Source organism: Gobio gobio, assembly GCF_949357685.1.
Source record: "Gobio gobio genome assembly, chromosome: 23".
Classification (NCBI taxonomy): domain Eukaryota; kingdom Metazoa; phylum Chordata; class Actinopteri; order Cypriniformes; family Gobionidae; genus Gobio; species Gobio gobio.
Window position 1 is genome coordinate 11,785,379 of NC_137119.1, and position 12,042 is coordinate 11,797,420.

The 12,042-nt window shown below is 41.7% G+C and overlaps 1 protein-coding gene across 3 annotated transcripts in view; it reads right to left on the reverse strand.

Moving 5' to 3' along the window:
* Nucleotides 1–3,720: 3,720 nt before the first annotated feature.
* arhgap21a (Rho GTPase activating protein 21a) overlaps nt 3,721–12,042 on the reverse strand; it is a 136,351-nt gene continuing 128,029 nt past the window's right edge. For all 3 annotated transcript variants that reach the window (XM_079806793.1, XM_079806794.1, XM_079806792.1), the window contains 3 exons: nt 11,364–11,469; nt 8,258–8,289; nt 3,721–7,206 (listed from right to left, as the gene is read on the reverse strand). In XM_079806793.1, coding sequence (XP_079662919.1) covers nt 5,587–7,206; nt 8,258–8,289; nt 11,364–11,469 — 1,758 coding nt within the window. In that variant the 3' untranslated portion in view covers nt 3,721–5,586. The remainder of the gene's footprint in view (nt 7,207–8,257; nt 8,290–11,363; nt 11,470–12,042) is intronic.

The window sequence follows — 12,042 nt, forward strand, 5'->3', positions numbered from 1 at the left end:
AAATACGTTTCAAGGTCGAGCATGGATGATTCAACTGCCAACAACTCCATGTCCAACTCCACCACTGGTGACTCTGTCAACGTTAGCCCTTCTTCGGCTGAACCCGCCCGCGCTGTCACAGCGCCAAAAGAAGACGCAGCTGCTAACACCGCTGTCAGCATATGCCTACTTGTGGAGCCTTTTCAGCCAAAGGATTTTAACTTTCCATCCAGACGTTTTGGGACTGAAAACTTTGCAAGATCATTCAACTCAGGTTGGTTTCAGCGGTGGAAATGGCTTCATTATGTGAAAGAGACGGATAAAGCATTGTGCTTCACATGTTGCTCTGCGGTTGCAAAGAAGCTAATTATTGAGGACCGGACAAGATCTGACGCCAGATTTGTGAAAGGAGGTTTAACAAATTGGCGAAAGGCTGTGGAAAAATTTTGAGAGCATGAAAAATCTTTGTTTTCATCTTAAATCTCTGAACAAAATCGCGGCATTAAAGGTGAACTATGTAAGATTTTTGCAGTAAAATATCCAAAAACCACTAGGCCAGTGTTATATATTTTGTTCAGTTGAGTACTTAGAATATCCCAAATGTTTCCAACTATTTGTAAATCGTGAGAAATTGCTTTTTTAACCAAGGAACCGGGAAGTGTGAGCTATGCGTTTGAGGGAGTCGCCTGTTGATTGCGTCATATCTGCGTTACCCTCAGTTTCCGGTTTTATTTAGCAGAAACGCTTTACTCTCACTGCAGTGTGAACAAGTGTCATAGCAGCCGCAGAGAGAACGTCATAACTTCCTTTTCAACACACTCAGATATATCTAATACGATAAACAGAGTTGCGTTACTTCATACTCATGACTGGAAAAGAGGAAGTGGCGCCGGCGACCGTGTCATAATAAAAGTTCCGCAGACGACTATGCCATAATAACAGTCCCGCTCTTCAATCACTCCTGCTGCCTTGCTCAGCTCCACAACACTCGGTCCTGCTCTGCTTCATACTACAGTAATGTTAATAATCGCATCCATGAACATGATTTCTGCCCGAGTCCTATCCTGACTCTTTCCCACCGGCTGTGAGGTGAATACCACACATCCCAAGATTCTGTGCTCAAACGTTGCGTCATCAAACTACGCCCTTTGTTTTGAACAGGCGACCTCTGGTGGACGGAAAAGTTACATAGTGTAGCTTTAAGCAGCACACCAATTAATGCTCTGATGATATTGTGGCAAAGGAACAAAAAACTGCTCGGATGGTTCTGGAGCTGGCTTTCAGGTCAATCAAATGTTTTGCCCGCAAAGGGCTTCCTCCGAGAGGCCACTCTCATCGTGACGGAGTGTTATGGCAACTTATGATGGAACGCACATATTCACTACCTGCAGCCCATGAATGGCTGCTCAGAAAGGGGAATTGGATGTCAGATACAGTGCAAAACGAAATACTGGAACAATTTGCACATGCTGTTCAGCGCAAGATAGTACCTGGGGCATCTGACTCTCATTACTATGGGCTGACTGCTGTCGGAACAACGGACATTGGGTCATCTGAGCAGTTCTCTTGTCATTTGTACTATGTGGATCCAAACCCTTTCCCAGCAGAGTGTATTTTGGGGATTTTATAATGCACCTGACACAACATCTGAAACCCTCTTTCTCTGCATCAAGGACATCTTCTGTCGACTGAACCTTCCTTTGGAAAAACTCCAAGGCTACTGTTTTGATGGTGCCAGTAACATTTCTGGTCGATTCTCTGGAGTACAAACACGTCTTAAGGAGGTTTGCCCTGGTTCGCTATTTGTACACTGCTGCAACCATGCTCTTGACCTGCCGCTGCAAGAGGTAGCATGGGATGTGCGTCTTGTAGCAGATGTACTTAACTTTGTGCAGAGCGTCGCCACACTCATCAGAGTCAAAATGTGTACCAGTCTTTTTTTGGTGATGAAGATATTGTGTGCAACATTCTTGGGCTGTGTCCAACACGGTGGTGTGTGAGGGCAAAAGCAATATCAAGGATATGCCATGCCTATGGCCCACTTTTGGAAACACTACGCACACTCCAGGTGTTCGTGGTGAGATACGGGCAAAAGTAGCTGGGCTTCTCAAGCAAGCTATGAAGGGGAGAACTGTTTTTGGTCTTCTCTGTTGTGAGGCAGTCTTTGAGCCCTGCGAGGCCGTAGCAAGAAGTCTGCAGAGTGCAGAAGCAAGTGTTTCTGGTGTTGATTTTATGCAAGTTTACTAAACAAGAAGTTAATATTACGTGACTTACATTTTAGACTCCATATGATCTGTTTTTGCTCTGTTTCGCCACCGAAAACAGTTCAAAACAAAGACAGCACTGTTTTTGCGTCTCTGAGCAACACACAGCGGTGTTTTCTTACTGAACGAATCAGCCGTTTGAATGAATCGGTTGAATCTCGACTCATTCATTAAAAGTGACTTGCTGACACCTACTGGCGGTTTTAATTATTTCATGTTTTATATCATTCCCAATATCAATAGGCTACTCAACGTTTTATGTTTTAAACTTCAAAACATAATTTATGCATAACTGCAGGTTATTCATTTGTCACTTTTGAGCTTCTGTGTTTCCTCTCTATTGCAAAGATGAATTTGATATTTATTTAATTTGACTGGTAACACTGTTACCGTAACAGCCCTATTGTGTATTATTATTAGAATACCTTTTTTATTAAATTTATGAAATTGACACAAAAGAGGACACATGCATATAATTAGGTTTTAAAATATATTTATAGAGGTAAAAAAGATCATTTCTGTCACAGAATATGAGGAATATCATAAACTTTAGGAGTCAGCTGACCACGGCGCCAGTCCTAAACCTGCCAAGATACCAGCACAATAACACACTCAGAAAATATCGAGATAGGCTATTCTTTTTTGTCAATATCGCACACCCTAGTAGCTACTATGATTTTTCTAATAAAATATATTTTTTCACTGCCCTTCCTGTAGGCCATTCTGCTCCGAAACAGAAACTAATGAATTGTTTTGAAGCAGTTATGATTGCACAATGCCCTCTTCTGTTCAGAAGGAGAACCACATGGTGCTCTCTAGACATTCTGTTGACTATATTACGCTGCACCTATATGTCAACGAACTCACAGAGTATTAGTTGAGTAGTAGACTGTTAGGGTTCGGGCTAGTACAATAACTTAACATGTAGTTGCAAAGTTACTTCTAGTCAGTAGAATGTCTGTTGGGGGACTATCACAAAGTGTTAGCTGGTTTTAAGCAGACAGTCAATACTCTAATGTAATGAGAGTTAATGGACATGTAGTTGCATATAGTCAACAGAATGTCTAAAGGGGACCATCAGAATGAAGTGTTACCCAACATTTAGCACTTTGTTAAAATGTTTAATTAAAAATTAAGCAAGCATTTACTCTACCAGTCAAGAGTTTGGACACGCTTGTCTGAATTTATGTTTCTTATGACCTTAATGGATCGCATCAATCTTTTGATCTAAAGGCTTATGCTTGAATTTAGTTTAGTAGAAAATTGTACCTATGCTAATGATCTTCTTTACAAACCTAAAAGTGAAATTGGAACATATTTTCGGGGAAGAAATACTAACACTAACAATAATAAAGAATGGGCCTGCGTCCAACCTGAGTGACTGCTAGACCTAGAGTCTACATTACATACACTACCAATGACAATGAGAAGACGCTGACAAAGATAATTTATTTCCAGTGTTTTTCGTTTTCTTTGCAGTTGGCAGACATTCAGAGGTAAGATGAAATCTGCAAACATAAGTATGACATCATGCATACTCTTCTGAGGAATCACATGCTGGCTACACTGGTCAGCTCGGACAAAATATGTGACTTTTTAACAAAGGTAACATACACAAAGAAACACACACATTTAAGTTATTGCCTCAATAAAAGACAAGGGGAAAGACATATCCAGTGGCAAAGCACGAAATGACTTAAGACTATGTCTGATGAAGCAGTGGAAGCGCAGGGTCTGCTTTTGCATCGTTTTGTATAAAAATTTATTTTTCTTCTCATTTTTTTTTTCTGATAAAATTCAGTCATTCATTCACAATACACATTCCATATTAACAAACAACAAAATTAAGAAAATGGCACCTTTCCTGTCACCAGAACCAGTTGAGAGGCACTTTTTTTGTTAAAAAAAAAAAAAAAACCTTGTGATTTCACGACGTATTTGCTGTTAGCTTGTAGTTTGCATTCAAATGGTTTAACATGACAATACCAATAAGCCTGGTACTGCTACAGATGTTCAGGCTCTGGCGCTTTCAATTTAGCACTTACTTTAACAATCCTGTAGAAATATAAAAAGATTTCTTTCTTCGTCCACATTTATGTCTGGCTGTTATGATGCACTGTAAAAGTGGTTTCCACAGCACACAGCTCAGAAAACAGCCCATATCAGGGCTAACCTTCAGAATAAAAAAACAAAATACTTCAAGTACAGACATTATTTACATTTTTCACTAATAAAAACTGCAACAAGCAATTTACGTGTTAGTCAATATAACAGCAAGCATATTACATTCTTCATATGAGTAACATCAGGAGTTTTCTTTTTTTGTCCTAATCTTGGACAAGATGCCTTTTCTTTTCCTTTGATATCAGTATCCTTCAGTAACAGTTGCGCAAATGCATGTCTGTCCAAAAATTGTGCTGTCGCAGCAGCAGAGGCTGTTGGTAAACATTGGTATTGTACAGCCTCTGAATATCAGGCCACTTCACCGTCATGCATATATTACTAGCTTTCAAGAAAAGAGCTCCAGTACTGATCCAAAAACAATGAGTCAGATAACTCAAAATTGTTCAAATTACTCCAGTTACTTTTTATAAGCCTATACATATAGATATATACAATTTATATTTATAATATATATTCATATTTATAGATACTTTGTTTAAAAAAAGGACGGGGATGGAAAATAAAGGTGGAGTAACCTTAGCTCTAAGTACATTCATTCATTTTTAAGGCCTGATCACACCTAAGCGCATGTTTGCCATGAAAATGTATTTTCCGCATACCAATATGTAACCAATGTGTAAAAATGGCAGGTTGGATGAAATTGCTCAATCTGACAGTAGGGGGGTGCTTATAGAAAAGCAGAAATACCCCGGGGACGCATGTACGCAAAGCACTGCGCAACTTTCAGAATCAAACAAACAGTATTTACATGCTTTCAAACAGTCATTCATTTTCCCTCTGCTATTCGCTGCCGTTTCTTAAAATAGTCTCTTTGTGAGCCCCACCAAGTCATAGTTTCATGTGAAAGCAGCGGCTCTAGAAATGTGACCAAAAGCGCAAATCTTAACGTTTAGAGAGTTTTCTTTGCACTGCAGTGGAAAAGAGATTAGAACCCCATGTAAAAATTCTGTCACTCTGACAGCATGCAAATGTTCACATCGGTCTGAACAGATGCAATAACAGTTTGTGTCATTCTGAACAGATGCCGTTCATTAAAGTGAAAATGTTCATGGCACCAGATTTTCACACCAAACATTCATCTTGGTTTGAACAGGCCTTTACACACACATTATGACACGCTTACATACACACTTACACACATGCAGATAATTATTTTCATTTAAAGGTATTGGTAGAATCGTGAGCGCACCACTTGGGCTCCTGACAATTTTTGTGGATGAGCATCAGCTCCAGAATTCAGGCTGTTTTTGGATTTGCCCTTTAATGTGCCTCCGTTTACTTGTTCAGAGCTGGACGGGGGACATGGAGAGGCAGAAGGAGTCAGTTGCTCAGCACTCTGCACACCTGCATGGGTCTCTCCCGCTTCGGTTGCGTTTGTCCCAACTTGACCTTCCAGCTCTAGACTGGCCTGGGAACCCCCAGTTCGACGATGGTCACAAGCAATCCAGTCCTGGATAGACATGTCCTGAGAGTCGCACTTGGGTTTAAAGCGCTCCACAGCAGACAGTTCAGCACCTTGGTCCACCCCACCCTGTTCCCTCCAGTCATGAATGACATCTAGTTCAGCAAAATCCTGCTGGCCACCCATAGTATGCCGTCGCCGGATGCCCTTTTTCTTACCACGCGTCTCTGTAGAGCGGGCCTTCTGCGTGCCAACACTGAACATGTCATCAGCGGAGGCACGTAGACGGAACTTGAGTCTCTCTGTGATTTTAAGATGCCACGCTGGCTCAACTCTGTCCGATTCTGTACGCAATGGGGCACTCAGGCTCCCGGTGGAACGGCCTCTCTTCATCACCTCCAGAACTCGAGACAGTCTATTTGATTCATTCTTGCTGACCCCACCACCAGCCCCTGCCTCCATAGATGAATCGCTGTCCGTCTTTTGTCGCAGAGATCGCCTCCTGGACAGAGAGTCACATTCTATCAGTTTATAGGAGGGCAGCAAGCGGCAAGCTAGTTTTGGTGTGGTGTTTCCGATATCTTCTGCGGTTTGTATGTCTAGTCTAGCGATTCCAGAGCTAAACATTGGGAAGTCACTCTCGCTGTCCGTTTCCATCGGTCGTCCCTCACTGATGAGCTCACTGCGCTCGTCATCTGCCTCGTCTCCTCCCCGGCTTTCAGTCACAGACTGCACCTCTGGGCTCAATGTGATGGATTCCATTCCCGTCAGGAAGGTGGTTGAGGAAGTGGTTGAGTAGTCTGAGGTAATAGAGCTCACCTCTGCAGTCACTGAAGCCCCCCCAGAAATTAATAATAGCTCAGGGGCTGGTGGTGTTATCGTGCCCCATTTCCGAGGTCTGGTTCTGGGTACAGAGGCTCCAGAGCTCATGGTGCCCAAGTCTGAGGTGGTCTCATCTAACTGTGAAGAAGGATCCGAGAGGGATGATTTAGGAGGACCAGAGGTGCGACGGTTGAAACCGGGTGAACATGAGAGCTTGGGCAAGGGGGAGAGAGTTGAAGAGGGTTTGTCTTTCATAAAGAAAGAGTTCCTGTGCTCCTTCTTGTTCTTTGGGGTGGACTCTGCACTGTTGTCGCCTACAAGTGATTTTCCGCATGGGCTGGACCTGCCTGCCACCTCCTCCTGGCTTTGGTGATTCTGCTTTTGAGTTGGGTTATCCTTCTTGGTGAAGACAATATCGAGGTCGTCATCAGAGCTGCTGGGTTGCAGCTTCTCCTTGTGCTTCTTTCGTTTGCGGTTGGCCGCAGCAAAGATGGAGGAGACTCGTGGCTGAAGGAACTCGCGGCTGCAGTGGTCCTTCCCTGATCCCCAGGAGCCCTGGACACAAAGAGAAAGAAAGAGTGACAGATTCAATCACAGGGAAAACAAAACAACCTTGTAATCCACGGAGTCATAAAGCACTGAGGCCTAGCGAGAAAACAAGGAATAAAAAGCCCAACCGCTGCCCTTGCAGGTGGCTAACCCAGAGTACTCCACCTGCTTCTCTGATAGCAGCACAAATCAGAGGTTGAAGGACTGAACATAGAAAGAAACATTAGAGACAGTTACAGAGCTCCAAATGAGGCTTCTTTTTCAGAACAGCCACATAGCATAAGCAGCACCCGCAACACCAACAGCACTGGCACATGGAAAAAGCTGCATGGGTTGCATTTGAAAACAAAGCTGGAGCCAGATGACAGAAAAGGGGATGGGAATCGTAATCCATTTAACAGTTCTTCTAGTACTTTTGAGGAAGCACCACATATTTGATTCTAACTACAATGTACAATATACTGTATTTTGTTTTATATTATATAAGGTTTTTTCGTAACACATTTTAGCTTTTCTAAGGTACAGTACAGAATACAACTCTATTCCCAATGTTTATCTTCATATTAGAAAAGTCATACTTAATATTGTCATATAAACAACCAACTTAACATAGCAATAATACTTTGTTGACAAAGTGATGACTTCATTCAGCGAATACCAGTCAGTTATTAATTCAGTAATTGCTGTTTTAGACTAGTTTGAGAGATTGATTCATTAAATAGAATGTTATACATCAGACATTCAAGAACTGTTAAATAAGCTGAACGTCATGAAGATACTTCGGTTCTAAAAAATGGTTTCTAGATTCCCACTCCAGGCAGAAATGCTTAATGCACATTCTAGCAAAAACTCATTTCCCCATTACACTGAATGCAGTGCATGCTCAAAGCATGACATGATGGCCTCTGATCCATCTGTCCAATGGCTTTAAGATGGCAACTGGCTCTCGGGTGCTAAACTGGGAGTCATGGAGCGTGTCAGCCTGGTGCAAGAACTACACTCACCCACTATACCTGATATATCAGAGAAGTGGCCACGGTCAAAGAATAAAACTCACCTTAGATTTAGCGGAGTCACTGGTTGGTGAATCTGTGGAGTAAAAATAAAAGTAACACATGGTTAGCGGCTTGTGCATGTCCTTTTACTGATATATAGAGAGAAGGTGAATATAGAAACATGACGACGAGAGCGTGGCAAACAAGGGAAGAGAGGAATGGTGAGCAGGCGTGCATGCAGACAAACAAGTGAGCAATGTTTTGTTGGAACGTTCAGATATATTCACCAATAGGGAGGAATCTTTCACATGTAGGACCATCCAGCAAACACAGACAATATAGTAACATAATTCTGGTATGTGGTTGCAAAAGAGATCAGCTGAACTTAATGAACCTCTTTATGAAGGAATAGGCACAACTAATAGGATGCATAGAGAGTGACACAACACCACTGAGTACACATGAAATGATAAGGGTCTTGCAGGCAGTGTCAGTGATGGACGTTTTGTTATATGACCTATATGAACATCTGATTCTGACATGCTGAGATCCTAAGAAGGAGATAAACAGAACCATGATTATCTCAATGACAAAAAGAAACCAGAGAAATGTTTCATTCTCTGTACATTTTTAGTAGACTAAAACTTAAAGTAATAAATAGCTAACTGGGTTCAAAACAAGTTAAACTCGTCTGTGACATTCTTTGTCAATTATCACAGAAAATAATTTTGACTCATCTCGCACTAAAAACCCTGTTAACATTAAAATATACACATGTACTTAAAGCTGCAGTCCGTAACTTTTTGAGCTCTAGCGGTTAATAAATAGAACTGCATGCGAGAGCTCCTTCTCTCTGTTTATGTCTATGGCGAGTCATGCAGGGACTGTGCTCCTCCGCAGCGGTTTCTACCAGACCGGTCTGAAATAGTCCCAATATAAACAATTATTATAAGCGTACCATAATGATTCAGGGTAAGACAAAAACACGGTTTGGAAAATGGATTCATGTTGTACATTCTCATTATATCATTTTTGTAAATCTTGAACACAAACAAAGTTACGGACAGCAGCTTTAATATAGACCTAAATTAAAAGTCTTCAAGCTATATTTATATAAATAAATATTGAACCTACTGTACTGATCTGGGTCATGTTAACATTTATAATGATGACGCATACCAAGAAGTTTGTCTGTATATAACCACTGATAAAGGCCCATTTAGACAGCTTTACAAACTCGAATACCACATTTATGTATAAGAGCTTCAAAAATGTTATAGACGAGTCAAACTTATTTTCTGCATTTCTCAGATGCTGTCCACACTTGTTTTGAGATATTTCTTTAAGTGTGAAATTTAGCATTTTTAACAATTAAATCTACAACCCTTTGCACTCAAGCACTATGTGCGTGATGCAGAAATGATTAAAATGCTCATCTGCGTTCATTGAAGCGATAGACTAGGGGGGTTGAATGTTTAATGACAGTGCTAATTCTGGTCTGATGTGTGTTGTCGTGACCACAATGAAGACAAGACACTCACGGCATGAACCAAGGTAAGAAGTGACAGGGGTCAGAGAGGGGCTAGCTACGCAGAAAAGATGACACTATGGGAAGACAGAATGCCAGCAAGGAAAAGTTAAAGAATTGATTCAATGATGTATTTGCTCCCATTTCCTTTCCCATGGCAAAGACTACAAATTTTTGGAGGCTTATTTCTTCTGTGTCAGGCCGAGCCCCCCTGCACACCCCTTGGTGGTGACAAATGGTATGACCGAGTGATGTTCAGAGCCGAGTAGCATTACCATGCTGTCTCTCCGTTTGGCCAGCGTTTAGAGAGAGAGAGAGGGGCGAGAGACGGCGAAGAGCCTTTGAGACAGCAGCACTGCTCTACGCCAGGTAAACTCACAAACCACACACGCCCCACAGAACCCAACACTTCTGCTGCACTTTGGCTTTGCACACTTTGCTCTCTTTTCTCAGTCGCCCACGTCATAAAATGCGAGGGTGTCTGCAGACTAGGCAGCTACACTGCGGGCAACAGTCCTCCCTCTTCCTACAGTTCCAGCTGCTCATCACGGACACTACTGAGTCCATCAGTGACATCAAGGTGTGATAGACTCCGCCCACTTGGCCTGTGTCAAGATCAGTATGTGTGAATGCTGGGAAAGCCTTTAGGACACGCGACAGAGTGGCACTAGGGACAGAGGGATCAGAGATTGGCAAGCGTGTTCTGCGGTTTGGCTTTAGCTGTTTGTTTGTTTGTTCTCTCTTGGAGAAAGAACATGACGTGTTAGTGCAGCAGTCAGCAGAATTACAGAGACGACCCAGTGGAGTTTGGACACGTAGCGAAAGAGACATACACACTAAAGGGTTGAATGTCACGGAAAAGGTTGTATTTCACTCCAAAATAAAAAATCTTTTTTATTTTTATTTTGCATAAAGTAGATGAAGCCTATTAAGAGACCATTAAAGTGTTACATTTTCAAAACATTTTCTCCCAAAATTCTCATTACAGTAATGCTTTCGAGTATTTTGGTAATTTTGTATATTCTCATTACCTGTTTCCATTCTTGCCGATTTTGAATCTCTTAAATCATCTTTATTATTATCCTTTTTTTTGCATTGCAGTAATGAGAATTTGGGGACGGTAAAACATCTTAAAATGTAAAAAATGGCCTTGATTTTCATTTTGCAAAATACAATTTCTTCTTTCTTTCACTTATTTTTGCATGAAATGTGGCCCAGCCATGTTTTTTGACAGGTTTTGTGAGATTCACAAAACAGAAATGGGATAAAGACACAAATTCTCCAAAAATTGACAAATTAAATTAGGTAAAGGATGGAAAGTAAAACAAAAACAAATCATGACCAAATAATTCAAAATCGCACCAAGCAAGCTAATGTAGGCAAAAATGTATAACATCTTGCCTCACAAACTCACACAGGCATTGTAATTAAGCCACAGCACAGCTTTTGTTAAAAACGTAGGGAGAAGCTGCTTCTGTTCTCAGAAAAGCAAAGAAGTTTTCATCAATAAGATTAAACATATTGTAGCCGTTTTGCTTTAGCTCACGTGACAATGTGTGCTCTAAGACGTAGTTATACTTCACAGCAGGTGTAAAAGGTGAACCCATGGCAGAGAGGGTCCATCCAAGGGCACATGTTACCTGACACTTCCCCGGGAGAGGTGCCTGTCCGGCCGATGTTGGTCAGCAGGTGGTCGATGTTAGGAACAGGCTGAGACTCCACAGCACTCTCCTCCTGGGCTGTAGTCTGAGAAGACATATAGAACAAAACAATTCATTGAAGAGTTGCAATGACTTAGACAAAGTAATGAAAGAACAAGTAGAAACTAGTTTTTATATTTTCTGAAGAAAATGTGAGTGGTTCTTGTTTGGGCAAAATTCACTTCTAAGATCTAGGGTGTTTTTGGGTGATTTTTAGTGCAGGAGTTCCGAGTTCTGTTTCTAGGTGGTACTTGTTTAAAAGAGTACATCCAGAGATACACCCCAGAGTTTAAGAATTACTTAGGGTTAGGGGTTTGCTGTCGGGCAAGTGCGAGCCAGGGCTAACAGCGGGCCGGGCGTAACCAGTAGCCTCTGACCTTGAGCCACGAGGCCAAAATACAGCAGCGTTTCCACTGTCGGGCCAGTAGCCCCGCAGCGCAACCCTAAAACCCACTCTTAACACACTTCCATAGAACACACCACTAGCACAGGGAAGCTAGCGGACTGAAAAATAACTAGATAGGGAGTGCACATCAACATGCTGAATTAAACTGTATATATCATTATTTTACAAGAGGACATACATACTTATTCAATCAGGCCTGCTTCCATTTATTTT